This window comes from Coenobita brevimanus, chromosome 67, assembly GCF_032717465.1.
Source record: "Coenobita brevimanus isolate Jiangsu-jjx chromosome 67, ASM3271746v2, whole genome shotgun sequence".
Taxonomy (NCBI): Eukaryota; Metazoa; Arthropoda; class Malacostraca; order Decapoda; family Coenobitidae; genus Coenobita; species Coenobita brevimanus.
The window spans coordinates 30,046,463-30,061,648 of record NC_137020.1 but is presented as its reverse complement, the minus strand read 5'-3'; the positions used below and the strand labels follow the sequence as shown (position 1 = coordinate 30,061,648).

The 15,186-nt window shown below is 40.8% G+C and overlaps 1 protein-coding gene across 1 annotated transcript in view; it reads right to left on the bottom strand.

Annotated features, from left to right (window-relative positions):
• The window catches only part of LOC145405459 (latrophilin Cirl-like), a 32,531-nt gene that overhangs the window by 10,138 nt on the left and 7,207 nt on the right, over window positions 1-15,186 (bottom strand). The window contains exon 2 of the mRNA XM_080276805.1: window positions 8,174-8,363. Coding sequence (XP_080132931.1) covers window positions 8,174-8,363 — 190 coding nt within the window. The remainder of the gene's footprint in view (window positions 1-8,173; window positions 8,364-15,186) is intronic.

Here is a 15,186-nt window from a genome sequence, read left to right as displayed (position 1 = left end):
ATTAATGATAAAGGTTTAAGGAAGAGGTGTAGTAGGCATAATAAATCGCTAAGGAAGAGGCGTTAGGACGCTTTTGATGCCATAGCCTAAATCATCATTCTTAAGTTCTACCTTGACCCCTTCAGTCCGATTATATTTTTACTCGTTACCACCAGACGATTTTTATTCAATTTATTCACTTTAGAACAAGCCTCTGAGTGAAGGGGTTTGTGAAGGCCTCATCTAACCACCAAACTTCGAAAAGTCGCTCTGATGCTGAAGGAAATCCCTTGGAGGTAGCTAGAATTAATGAAATAAATGAGTTGATGGGATTAAGTGTAAATTTGATGGTAAAATATAATGAAAATACCTTAACTTTCTCGTGACTTGAGGTTAATCCGTGAGCTGTGAATTAACTTTGTGTTTTATTTAGGCGAATGACCGAGGATTTTCATTGGCATAAAGAAATTCGAGGGTGCAAAACGATTTCAAAATTTTTTGTTAGAGTTCTGAGTGAGAATTGGGAACTTCGTACATTTTGAAATTCTGGTTTAGCATTCTGACTCTGAATTACGAGCTTTGTACATTTTGAAATTCATGAGCTTTGCATATTTTGAAATTTATGTTTAGGGCTTTGACTCAGAATTACGAACTTAGTACATTTTGAAATTCTTGATTAGCGGTCAGACTTCCGAACTTTGTACATGTAGAAGTTCTTGATTAGGGCTCAGGATTACGATTATTCTACAGTATACACTATTTTGAAAATCTTGATCAGCGCTCAGAATTACGAACTTTGTACATTTTGAAATTCTTGATTAGCGCTCAGAATTACGAACTTTGTACTTTTAAATTTTGATTACTGCTCTTTGAATTACGAACTGTGTCTATTTTTAAATTCTTGATTAGTGTTCTGACGATGAATTACGACTTTTGTACACTTTGACATTCATGATTAGCGCTGTGACTCCGAATTACGAACTTTGTATATTTTGAAATTCTTGATTAGCGTTTGAGTGTGAATAGAGAACTTTGTACATTATTCCGGCTTACGGCACGCGATTTTTTGTGCTTTCCTGATCATGTTTGCACAGGTGCAAATTGGCATAATCATTTCGAGGACTGTAAGTCATATTACGAGTGGTATTGGCAGACTTTGTAACATTTCCTCAGCGATTAATTCTGCATATTACATCTCGAATATCCTCTTGTATATTACTAATGCAGTCTCTGTCGATAAGAAAAACAAAATGTGAAAAACATGCTGGAGAATGCTGAGTTACAATGAGGATAATTCGCCAAGAAAACGGAGCTACGGAGCCTGCAGTGCATATAATAATGTGTTCTTGTTATTTGATTCGGCACTACTCGACAAAGTTATTTCGTCAGGGATGGAGATTAGTGCTTGCTTTGTGATAAATTAGGTTCTTCCAAGACCAAATGTGACCCTAGAACAAACCATTTCGTTGTTGTTGCCCAATTTGACGTGGTGACCAAAATAGTGGTAATTTTATACTGTATACGTTTCACTTCTGTGTGTGTGTGTGTGTGTGTGTGTGTGTGTGTGTGTGTGCATCTTGAACGAATCTTGATTTGGGGACTCTTTCGTTGAGTTTTCTCTGAACATGATAGCTTTTTGCCGATTTTTATTTTTCCCAGTAACGAAGTTTAGCAATTGGCTGATATACTTTGAGGTAGTTGACGATAAATACACCAAGTAGGTGACGTAACGGCAAATAAACGTTAGAAGTTAATCAAATATGGATGCACACGTTAGGTTAGCGATTAGTAGGCACCCTTTAGAGATTAGAAAGCGTTAGATGTAAGTTAGAGATTAGTGAACGATGGATGCAAATTAAAAGTCAGAGGTTAGTAAACGCTGGATAGACGTTGGAGGTTAGTGAACGATTATTATACACTAGAGGTTAGTTGTTAGAGGTTAGTGAACGATTTTATTTATTAGAGATTAGTTGTTAGAGGTTAGTGAACGATTTGGATGTATTAGAGGTTAGTTGTGGTTAGTGTAAGTTGGTGATAAGTGTTCTGCCCGTACAGTTTCGGCTGCGATCGTTACCTAGACCACAAACGTAGTGAACCTCGATGTATTTGTGTGTGCCGGGGCAAGGGTCGCCGAAAACGTCACTGTTGATCTCCATGCTGCAACTCTCTCGACCGCTGCATCTATAATAATAATAATAATAATAATAATAATAGTGATAGTTACTGTCGATGCTCGTACTGCAAGTCTTGCTGCATCTGTTGTGGTGTGTAATAATAATAATAATAATAATAATATTAATAATATGGGGTGTGTTAGACAGGATTACATGGATACTGCTCTGAAAGAAACGTGGATTAGTAGAGTAATACAGATAACAAGAACAAAACAACAACAGCAACAATAATAATAACAACAAGAACAATAATAATAATAATAATAATAATAGGAGCAGCAACAACCATAAAAAAATAAATCTACTGGTACTACTAATAACGCCATCACCTATCTCACCAATAAGAAGAAATAAAAATATATGGTACATACATCACGATTACCCAGATACCGTCCTAAAATGAAAAATAATAGTCCATTTTAGCAAGATCTGCGTAATATGAAAACACAAAACCATGAAATAAAAGAGTAATAAATAATACTAATCCGTCCTGCACATGATCAGTAAAACCGCCCTAGGAAATAAAGAAGAATTTGCTGTTTCATGGTAAAGAGAATCAGGGCAATATTATGCATTGTCTGTACACTGCTATAGACAGGCTTAATACTACATTGGTGGTTGCTACGGTATATATATCCTAGAATTACGGTAGGCTAATCTTAATAATCTATCGCCCAGTCTTAAAATTACTAAACTAATAATCCATAGCCCGGTCTGAAAATTACTGAACTCAACAGTATAAAAAGCCCAGATCTCTTATTTCTACGATGTATGTGTGTGTGTGTGTGTGTGTTTTGTCATCAGCTAATTAGGTAGAACAAGTGGATGGATAATTGAATAAGTAAAAGGAGAATATTGAGGTGAATGGATCCACTAATGACAAACTGATAACTGGGAGAAAGAGAGACAAGTACACTACAGATGGATGGATGGATGAAGGGAGGAACTGGTAGATGGATGGTTGGATAAGGAGAGATGAGGGAGGAAGAGGAAAGAAATGTGAAAGAGGGAGGAGAAAGAAAGAAGGATGGGGAGGGTGAAGTGTAAGGATGAGAGGGGAAGGGGAGGAAAGAAGGAAGGAGAAAGGGAAGAAAGAAGGAAGGAGAAGGGGATGAAAGAAGAAAGGGGAAGGGGAGGAAAGAAGGAAGGGGAAAGGGAAGAAAGAAGGAAGGGGAAGAGAAAGGAAGTGCTAAAAGGAAGTGAGGAATATGAGGTGAGAAACGGAGAAAGGAAGATGGGTAAGAAACAAGAGTTAGGGAGGGGTAATGTAGGGAAGGAAGAGGGAGGGGGAGGGGGCGCCGTTCCCCAGAGCACCGTTTATCTCCATCAGACCCCCCTCCCCCACCCCTACTTCCCTCCCCCCATCCCCCGAAAAAAGTTAAGCACTGAGTTAAGTTTTTTCTTCGCTCTCTCTCTCTCTCTCTCTCTCTGAGAATAAGAGATGTAGAAAAAAAAAAAAGAGGAAAGACGGTGAAAGAAGGGAAAAATAGAAGGAAGAGAAAGAGTGATAAGAGGAAGGAAAAAAAATGGCAGAAGAAAGAGGGAGAAGTAGAAGAGAGATTAAAGGTACGGTAGAGAGGGTGATGTAAAGAGCTGCAATAAAGAGGGAGAAGTAAAGAGTAAATAGCGATAACGAGGGAGAAGTAAAGAGTAAATAGCGATAACGAGGGAGAAGTAAAGAGTAAATAGCGATAAAGAGGGAGAAGTAAAGAGTGAAGATTAACGATAAAGAGGGGAAGTAAAGAGTAAATAGCGATGAAGAGGGAGAAGTAAAGAGTAAATAGCGATAAAGACGGGGAAGTAAAGAATAAATAGCGATAAAGAGGAAGAAGTGAAGAGTAAAGAGTAGCGATAAAGAGGGGGGAAGGAAAAATGATAATGAGACTAAGTAAAGAGGAAAGAGGTGAGAGTATGGTGGGCGGGGACGGGGAAAGAAGCCTATAAATAAGAGGATAGGTGGAGAGAGGAGGCAGGAAAGAGGAGGTAAAAACAGAGGAACCAAGGAAGAGAGGCAGATGGGAAATAAGAGAGAGAAAAGAGAGGAGAGAGGAAAGAAGATAAATGAGGTGAAGGAAAAGAGGGAAGAGAGAAAAGTGAAAAGAAAGATGAGAAGGACAGGATAGAGAGAAAAAGGGAAAAGAATGGGAGAGATGAAAAGTAAGGAGGAGAGAGGAACGAGGAAAAAAAAAAAAGAGAGGAAGACAGAAAAGGAACGAGAAGAAAGGTCAGAGGAAGAAAAATGGAAAAATGAAGAGAGAGAGAAAAAAAAAGAGGTAAGACAGGCTAAGAAGGATGGACGTGAGTGGGGTAGGGATGGAGTGGGAGGAAGGAAGACAGGGAGGAAGTAAAGAGGGAAGAGAAAAAAGATAAGAAGAGGGAATAGAAAAAGGAATTAAAAAAAAAAAAAAGATACAGGAAAGCGGGGAAAGAGGAATGAACAAAAAAAGAGGAGAAGGAAAATTGAGGCATGGGAAAAGAGAGAAAGGGAGAAAAGAGAGAGTGGGGGAGAGGAGAGAGGAACTGGGGGAAAAAGGTAAGCAGGAAAAAAGAAAGGAAAAGATGTACATGAGTGGTAAAGGTAGGGGCGTGGGGAGGAGGGGGAAGGAAGGAAGGAAAGAAAGAAGGAAGGAAGGAAGGAAGGAAGGAAGGAAGGCCTATAAATGCCAAGGCAGGGGAGGAAAGGCCTACTCCTCCTTAATTTACCCCGCTACAGCACCCCGGGGAGGAAGGGAAGGGGAGGGGGAGAGAGGAAGAGGAGGAGGAGGGGGAAAGAAGGACAGGAGAGGTAGACGGTATTTAGAGGATAGACAGGAAAGAGAAGGACTGAAAAATGAGAAAAGAAGAAGGGTATAAGGTAGGAAAAATTTAAGGAGGAAGAAGGAACAACAGAAAAAGAAGAGATGGGCAAGAAAGAGGAGAACAGGAAGATGAGAAGAGGGATAGACAGGAAGAAGAACCGGAAAACGAGAGAGAGAGAGAGAGAGAGAGAGAGAGAGAGAGAGAGAGAGAGAGAGAGAGAGAGTATATCTATTTCCACAAACAGACTAGAAAGCAACAACAATAGACGTAAAAACACATATTAACCTTTAGTCCGTATTATACCACATTGTAGGTCTCGTTACACCTTTTTCTTGGCGATTCATTTAGCATATTTCACGCTAAAATTTTTGTGTCTGGTGTTTTTATCTTTTTAATATCGACATAGGCTTCCTCAGTAACTTATAAGAGGATGCTGAGGTGTAATATGCAGAATAATTCGCTCAGGGAGATGTGTTGCGAAATTCTGCAGGAAATAACACTTGTAATAAGATCTTTAGTTAGGTAAATAACGAAGGGAACACCAAAGACCTAACACACACCATTTTTGCGTTTAATCTCTCTCTCTCTCTCTCTCTCTCTCTCTCACACACACACACACACACACACACACACACACACACACACACACACACACACACGTAGAAAGAAACTGATAAGGAAGAGGTGCTGGGTAGATTAACGTGACACAGGTAAAAAGAAATTCATGACTTTTTCGAGATGGAGGTTTGGATAGAGTCCTAATTTACCTTTTCATTACTCGTAAATTGGACAAAATCGCCTGGTGACAATAAGAATAAACCATAGGAATAAACTTAGAATAAACTTGAATAAACTACTGCATAGGAATAAACTTAGAATAAACTTGAATTCATGGGGTAGGCTGACGGGAATACGTACTTGATAACTGGCAAATTAATCCCGTAGAGTTTTATGGAATACGTGTGATGTCTGGCAATCTAATCCCGTAGAGTTTTTCGGGAATACGTGTGATGTCTGGCAAACTAATCCCGTAGAGTTTTTAATGTACCGAGTTACTTTCAGACTGTTCATCATGGCCTCGTTAGCCTCATCGATAGTAAAGTTTCATAAGCTTTCCTTCTGTACTGTAAATTGTCAGAAATAATTATAATATTCTTTCATTGACGTTTTAGGAAGAAATACACGCGCTTACTTGCATATAAACCATGGAATTTAATACGGAGCTACTTTCAAACTTGCCATCAAACCATTTTCGGCCTTAACTATAATACATGATTAAGCTTTCACTCTTTTTATGTAAACTCTTCGAAATAATCTGAATATTCCTTCACGTACATTTTAGGAAGAAACACATTGTCTCCGGCAAGTGAAAAGTAAAATTTGTTAATATTTACCTATTTTCGAATTTATCATATGTTTTTCTCCTCCTCGATGATAACGTGGACCTTAAGCTTTTATTGTTATTCTTTATATTCTCACAACTGCTTAGAAATTCCTTCCGGTGACATATTACTAAGAAATGCGGCGTCTACCCAGAAGTAAGCCGTAGACCTTGCCAATACTGAACTACTTTCAAACTCTTCATATGCCATCTTCCGTTTAAAGGATAATAAAGATCATTAGCATTTACCCTTCTGTTAATAATAATAATAATAATAATAATAATAATAATAATAATAGCAACATCAACAACAAAACAACAACAACATTAATAATAATAATAATAATAATCTCCCATGCCGAATAATCTCCCATGCCGGATTAAGGAGAAATACACATTCTTGCCATCAAGTAAACCTTCAAGTGCGACTTCCGTATTCATGTGTTATCCTTTTCCTGAACGATTATACAAGCCTTAAATTTTAACTATACTCTTTACACCTTAACTTGGCCAAGATTTTCATCCTTTTGTAGCTTATTTCACCAAGCTCCATGGTAGGAAAAGACAATATTACGGCTCCACATCCTTCTCATAGCCATTCTTCGTGACTAGCATCATATTCTACTCGAAGCCCAGTGGCAGAAAAAGACAATAAGCTGCTGTGGCTCTACATCGTTTCCATAGCGATTCTTCGTGACAAGCATCATATTCTAATGCTAATTTCTTGATACAACTCTGGATTCAAGATGGAGAGACGGCGATTTTTGGCCAAGTTAGAGTAATAAGAGTATAATCAAAGGGAGATTTTAGGCCAGGTTAGAGTTAAAAAAAAAAAAAAAAGAGTATAATCATCTGCATAATCCCCAAAAAACAAAAAAACAAACAAAAAAGTTTAAAATATTACCGAAAAGCAATACTACGAAAACATACCGGTACATATTATTCCCGTAGAGTTTATGAGTAACGAGTAACTCTACTGTTTTCCGTCATATGCTTCTACTTCTGTAAAATCCCAGTTTATTCTCGTACTCCTTACAGGCATAGTGGGAAGAAAAGTGCATCCTGTCATTTTAATCTCTCTCTCTTTCTCTCTCTCTCTCTCTCCTTTCCTTCTGCAAAATCCCAGTTTATTCTCGTACTCCTTACAGGCATAGTGGGAAGAAGAGTGCATCCCGTCCTCTCTCTCTCTCTCTCACTCTCTGAATGCCGGATAAGGCCAGTAAAAGGATTGGATGAATGATATGAAGTACTTTACCCCGTCTGTTCGCTGTAAGACTTATCTGAACCCACTATTGTTTTCTTCATTACATCTTAAGGAAGGCGTATATGTCAGGGAAAAAACATCGTCAGGCCGTAGCTAAAATAACATACTTAGCTAAATAAGGGCTAGTTCTAACTTACACACACCTCTGTTAATATGGGATGTGCGCGTAGCCAAGGGTAACCAGTGCCATTGTAACTAACCCTCTTTGCAAGTACCAAATCAAACTAACTAAAGACAAATTAAATCAAAGCTACCCTAACCCTACCATACCAAGCCTACTCAGATAAACTCAAAGCCTACCCAGATCAATCGCAGACCTAACGCAACCAAACTAAACCGAACAGAATCACTCAAAAACAAACTTAATCACACCAAACCAATTCTAACGTAACCAAAACAAATGCGCCTCACGTCAGCGGCAAAAAACTCTGTGTGTGCGTGGATTTTGGCAGTATTAAACCCACTAAAACCCACCCAAATCAACCGCAGACCTACCCAAACCTAACGCAACCAAACAAAACCTAACAAAATCACACCAAACCAACCCAAAACGTAACCAGACCCATCGCGCCTCACCTCTCCGCCAATACTCTGTGCGTGCGTGGACTCTGGCAGTTGACGGACCACTCAGTGTTGCCGTGGGCGTTGCAGATGGTGATGGAGAAGCGTCCGTAGTTAGCCCTGATGATGCTGATAACGTTGCCCGGCGCGCACACTATGTTCAGCATTGTACCCTCGCACGCGTTGGCGGTCTGGTACGGCTTGCCTGGTGGGGAGATTGAGAGTTAGGTTACGTGAGATTAGGTTAGGTTAGGCTAGATTAGGTTAGGTTAAAATTAAGGTAGGTTGCAGTAGGTAAGGTAAAAATTTGTTAGGTTAAGCTAGAGTGGATTTAGGGTAGGTTAGGTTAGAAGAGGAGAGGAGAGTAGGCAAGTGGGGAGAAGAGAATTGGGTTAGGGTAGGTGAGGGTAAAATTAATGTAGGTTGCAGTTGGTAAGGTTAAGGGAAAAGGTTGTTTGGTAAAGCTAGAATGGAGTTAGGGTAAGCTAGAAGAGGAGAGGAGACTTGCCTGGTGGGGAGAAGAGAGTTGGGTTAGGTTAGATTAAAATTAAGGTAGGTTGCAGCTGGTACGGTTAAGGGAAAAATGTATTAGGTTAAGGTAGAGTGAAGTTAGGGTAGGCTAGTTTAGGAGGAGAGGAGAGGAGAGGAGGGGAGAGGAAAGGAAGGGAGAAAAGTATGGTTTACAGTGGTGAGATAAGGTTAGATTCGGCTCAGGGAGGTTAGGTTAAATATACATAAAGCTAGGTAGGTTCAGCTTGGTTCAGGTACCGGGTAGGTTAGACTAGGCTCAGGTAGATTAGGTTAAGTTAGGTTCAGGTAGGCTAGTTCAGGTTGGGTTAAGCTTAGGAAGGATGTGTTAAGTTCAGGTAGATTAGATTAAGCTCAAGTGGGTTAGATTATGTTCAGGTAAGTTAGGTTAGGATCAGTTCGGTATTGTTAGGTTCAGGTAGGTTAGATTAATCTGAAACTACTGTAGGTTGGGTTAAACATAGGTTGTTTAGGTAAGTTGGGGTCAGTAGTGATGGTAGTTGTGGTAGTGAGAATAGTGGTGGAGGTGATTACATTTATGCCAGTAGCGGTGTAGTTGTGGTAGTGGTGGTAGTTGTGGCAGAGAGTAGCAGTTGAGGTAGGTGAGCGACGGTAGGGTTGGTAGACAGTATAGTAGCAGCCGTGGTAGTTTTATTAGGTGGAAGAGAGAGGTGGAAAATGCTAAAAGGGTGGATGAATGCGGTGGCAGGGAGGGTGATGGATGGATGGAGGGGGAGGGAGGGAGAGGGAGAGGGGATGGGGAAAGGATATTTGAATAGGACGTCCTCCCTGCCCTCATCAGGTAGATAGATACATACAGACACAGATAGATACATATATAGACTGGTACCGTAGACATACAGACACTAGACACACTGATGCAAGAATAATAAAGCTAAAATATATAGGATTAATAAAGCAGACAGCCCACATCAATACAGTATAAAAATGACAATAAAATACTCCCAAGGAATCCATAGAAAAAATAAAATAAGAAAATAATCCCCAAGTCTCCTATTAAAAGAAAAAACAACATAATTCTTAACCAGAGAAAAATGACACCAAAAAACACTATTGAGTTTAGGGGAAAAAACAGAGCACTACGAAATATTCCCTGGAGTAGGTCGATCATATTTACTTTAGGCCCACATCCAGAAGAGGAACGGAGAAGGGAAAAAATAATGCACGAATAGGCGAAAAAGGGCAGTATTTACATTAAGGATACAACAAAATGCGCACGAAAAATCCTGTAAATAGGTCGAACACACACACACACACACACACACACACACACACACACACACACACACACACACAGCAGTAAGAGGAGGAACCAAGGACAAAAACAATCGAGCAGCTACCAGAATAAACGAAAAGACAACACCAATATTAATGTTAACTTTTAAAACACGCCCAAACATTGCTGGAAATAGGTCGGTGTTTATCTTAGGCCCGCAGCCATAAAACACAACCACACACTTGAGGGGTTGTGTGTTTGGGATGCGCTTGAGTGGCAGGACAAGGGAGTACCCTAAAAATGGATCCTGCCTAGATATCTGATGGTTTGGTCTACATTTGTGCATTTATCTGTAGCTTGGCATTCTGTGTGTGTGTGTGTGTGTGTGTGTGTGTGTGTGTGTGTGTGTGTGTGTGTGTGTGTGTGTCTGTCTCTCTCTCTCTCTCTCTCGTTTTTAAAAGTAATATATACTGCTACAAAACTTAGAAATAGGACGACCCATTACACACAGTACGGTACCGTATCAAATGTATCAACCAGGAATTTTTGAGAGAGAGAGAGAGAGAGAGAGAGAGAGAGAGAGAGAGAGAGAGAGAGAGAGAGAGAGAGATTATCCACAGATGCCTGGACACTAAGCAGAACGTTAAATATAAATACATCCAACAAAATAAAAGCCAGGCCAGGTAAAAAGAGCTTTCCAATTTGTCAGCATTTAATTTAGCGACTGCCCGATCTTTTTATTCAGAAATCCTCCTGAAGTGAAGGGGTTAAAATATTCTCTTAAATCTTCTGTAGTCTATCGGTTTTCTCTTCTGTTTTCCTCCACTCTACCCTTCTGGTGGGATGAAGAGACGTAGAGAAGTAGAGGAGTACAAGGGATATACGTTGTGTGTGTGTGTGTGTGTGTGTGTGTGTGTGTGTGAGAGAGAGAGAGAGAGAGAGAGAGAGAGAGAGAGAGATTTATGTATCTGTGACTCCTGTAATTATGTATGTGCTTATATATATATATATATATATATATATATATATATATATATATATATATATATATATACAGTATATGGCCTGTCATTGCGTGCGTAAATCTGTGTGTGTGTGTGTGTGTGTGTGTGTGTGTGTGTGTGTATATTTACTGTGGTGGTGTAGCCTGTCATTGTGTGCGTATCTATATGTACGTGTATGTGTATGCGCTCTTATGCGTGTCTCTGTGCATGTAAAGCGTGCGAGCTGATCAGTGCGTGCGTTAGGTTATCCATATTTGTATAGTGTGTGTGCGTATGTGTGTACGTGTCTCCAAGTATGTGTGCGTGTGGTGGGCGGAGCAGAGTAAGTGACAACACCCAACAGACAGGAAAACAACAATCACACACACACACAGAGCGCCGCCATCTTACGACATCCTCCTTGTATATTCCTCCCATCGTGACTCATTATACTCCACGCACCGCCGGACGATTTGACTCAGCTTAGGCAAGACGGTTTTAGCAGATTAGGCTACAGATAATTCCATAAGCCTTTTTAATGCGTAGTATCTTCGTGTCTTAATTTCAACCATATCATTACCTTAAGATTTAACTAAAGATCGATTTCGTATTGAAGGATTGCTTATACTAACAGTCTCCATAAATCCCTTCATTTTTTATTTTGTTATTTCTACCGTCATGGAAAAATATGTTAAAAATATAATCTCCCTTAACTCTTGCATCCTTCCTAGCACCTTTTCCTTAGCGGTTTATTTTAGGATATGGCTAGTTAATATCCTTTTGTAGGTCATTCATGCAGAGGATGATGATGGTAGAAGGATTTATATAACGCAGAAGCGGGCAGTAAGGCGTGATAAGCCAAATAAATCGCTTAGGATAAGGTGTTAGGGAGCTTCCTCTACCAACGAGAATACCACCCCATGGCTCAGATTTTGTCCTGTTACCAGCTAGACTTTTTTTTCCCTTATTCTCTCTCTCTCTCTCTCTCTCTCTCTCTCTCTCACACACACACACACACACACACACACACACACACACACACACACACACACACACACACACACACACAAATCCCCTTCTTACTGCACTCTTACTGCCTTTTATTAGTACAAGAATTTGGTATTATTCCTATCTCCAGACTTAATTTTAAATCATTTTTATTCTTGATGTCCACTGGTGCCTAACTCACACAAACGGCCACCCCTTACGGAATTATGGTGTTTGGCTATAGATAGACAGATAGAAAGATAGATAGATAGATAGATTTTACGTGGGGTTTTTCATACAGTAGTCACATCAAAAGTCATCTTGCTATTCTCTTCATTTAGTGTCCTTTTTATTATGATTATTTTCCACTTGCTTCCACCTGACGATTTTACTGGGCTGAGGAGACCCCGAAAGTAAATAGGAAGATAGCTCACACACACACACACACACACACACACACACACACACACACACACACACACACACACACACACACACACACACACACACACCGCCATTTTGCAACATCCTTGGTGCAACACTGACTCATTGTATTCTTTCTACCCTCACGTGTAACAGAATAACACTAGAATACGGTGCTAGTCACGAAGAAGTTCTGTGGAAAGGATATAGAGCGTAAGTTAGCTGGAAAATAGTTAAAGTTAACTGAAAAACAGTTTAATTTAGCTGGAAATTGTTTAAGTTAGCTAGAATTATCCCTATCGTGAGAGGGCCATTTAGAGTATAGGGAGGATAGTCAGGTGTTATATTCTGCCTACCTACTGGCGATTTTATTTAGCTGAGATAAAGCTTTGTCATCAAGAGAGTTAACCCCTTCAATCCAATCGCATATTTTTCTTCTTGTATTTGTTTTTAAATCTCCCTGTGATTTGCTTAACTTTGGAAACATCTCTCGTACTGAACGGGGTATTTATTTATTTATTTATTTTTTTTTTTTGGCATTGTGTGTGGATTCTGGCTGCATCTAACCCTTCGAGTTCGAAAAGTCTCTCCTTAGCAGAATAAAATCGTCTGGAAGTAAGGAGAAAAAAAGCTGAAAGTACATCATTTAAATCGTGGAGGGTTAGGGACCAAAGTGAGCGCTATTGTATCAGGCGACTAAGCGACGTAAACAGATGCCAAGAGTCGCCGCCGGGAGTAAATGGCGGCCGGCGAACATTTTCTCATCCCTGGAAATATTTTACTCCCCGCCATTAAACAAAACAAAACATCCATTAACCACGCATAACTGAGGATATTAAACTTATATATGTGACTTTGAGCTAGTGAGTGAGGTCCTAGTCCCCCGGTGTAAAAAAAATAGTTAAAAATATTAGGAGTTGTAATTATGAGGATACAAATGTTTTCACCTCTCAACTGCGCAGCGGGCGGGAAGAGGACGGAGGAAGTGCCGACCGCAGATGGAGGGGGGAAGGGGAGGGAGGGGGAAAGGGGAGGGAGGAGGAGGGAAGAAGCGTAAGAAGAGGGAGGAGAAAATGGGGGAGAGTATGTAACGAGGATAACTGATATGGGAGAAGAGGGGATGGTAAGTAATGGGGGACAAGGGGGAGAAAGAGGAGGTAAGGGGAGTGGGAGGAAGGGGTAAGGAAAATGAAGAAGTGTTGTGTAAATAGAGGTGTATAGGAAGTGCTAATAACGGAGGGAATTGGCCTATGACGAGGTTATCTGTTGGGAAAAATTCTACCATAAAATATAATCAACATGTGTGAGCAAAGGATAGAATTAATGGAAAGAGGAGATAGGGCCTGTGCGAGTGGGAGGAAAGGGATGCATGGAAAGGGTACGTTAAGAGGTAGAAGGGGGAGGGATTGAGTGATTGGGAGGGAATGGAGAGAGGCGGGGAGAGGGGAGGGGTTTGGAGAGGTGAAGGGTAGGTAAGGGGGAGGAGCGAGGGGGAAAGGGTCAAGGAAAGAGTGGGTGGAGGGTCAAGGCTAGAAGGAAGAGGGTGGAGGTAAAAGGGTTCCTGGGAAGCAAGGAACCCGATTTTGGGCCAGTAAATTCATCAGTAAATCATCATTGGTGGGAGGGAAAGGGGGGAGAGTAGAGGGACGGGGAGAGGTGAGAGAAGAGGAAGGGGAGAGGAGAGAGAAGAGGGAGACGGGAGAGGAGAGGGTGAAGGGAAAGAAGGAAGAGTATGGGGGATAGGGAGAGGAGGGAAAGGACGAAGGGGAAAGATGAAGGAATGGAGTTGGATGGGGTTGTAGGGAGAATAATGTAAGGAGAAAAGGGAAGGGGGGAAAGGAGGGAACGGATGAAGGGGAAGGGAAGGGAAAGGGGAGAGAAGAAGAGGGGAGGGGGACAGAAGAAAGAAGGGGGGAAAGGAGGGGAAGAGAAGGAAGGGGGAGGGGGGAGAGAGAGGGGGAAGGGTTCCAGGGATGTGAAGTAGTCTACCTTTGATCCTGAAAATTCTTCTGTAAATCATCACAAGGGGGAAGGGGAAGAGGGATGGGAGGGGGAAAGGGGAGAGAAGGAAGGGGAAGAGAGGATGGGGAAGGGAGAGAAGGAAGGGGAAGAGAGGATGGGGAAGGGAGAGAAGGAGAAGGGAGAGACTAGGAAGAAAGAAGAGGGATAGGGGGAAGTGAGGGCGAGAGAGGGGGAAATATGACGAGGTAAGGATATTGAGAAACGGAAGAATGAGAAGGGAAGGGGAATGGAAGTAGAAGAGGTTCCAGGAATAGAGTTGCCCCCGCTTCTGACTCGAAAATTAACCTGTAAGCCGTCAATTTTCCACCAAACGCGCCCATGATGACGAAAATATACCTAGAATTTTTCTGTACTACAAGTAACACAGAGGCAGGGGCGGTGGGAGGGGGGAAGGGGACGGGGACAAAGGAGAGGAAATGTGTGACCCTCTGACAAAGGTGGGTTTCGCCATGATGAATAAAATTGTTAGGAGTTAATTAGAATAAAATATCATTGGAATGAAAAGATTATGGATTAGAATTAAGTAGCCAACTCCAGCGTTTTAGTGGAAGGGATGTGAAGGCTATATTTTTATTTTATTTATTTATATGTTTTTGAGTGCGGACGGTTTCTCTGATGAATAAAATGGTGAGGAATTAGCCATATTAAAATACTGCATTCTAGTATCAGTGAAAAATTACTACTACTACTACTACTAACTATACTACTACTACTGCTGCTGCTGCTGCTGCTGCTGCTGCTACTACTACTACTACTACTGCTACTGCGTGCTTATTACAGCTGAAAAATTCCCGTCAATCTGTGTTCACAAAATGACTGCGAAAGAAAATAGGAAAAACATGAAAAAA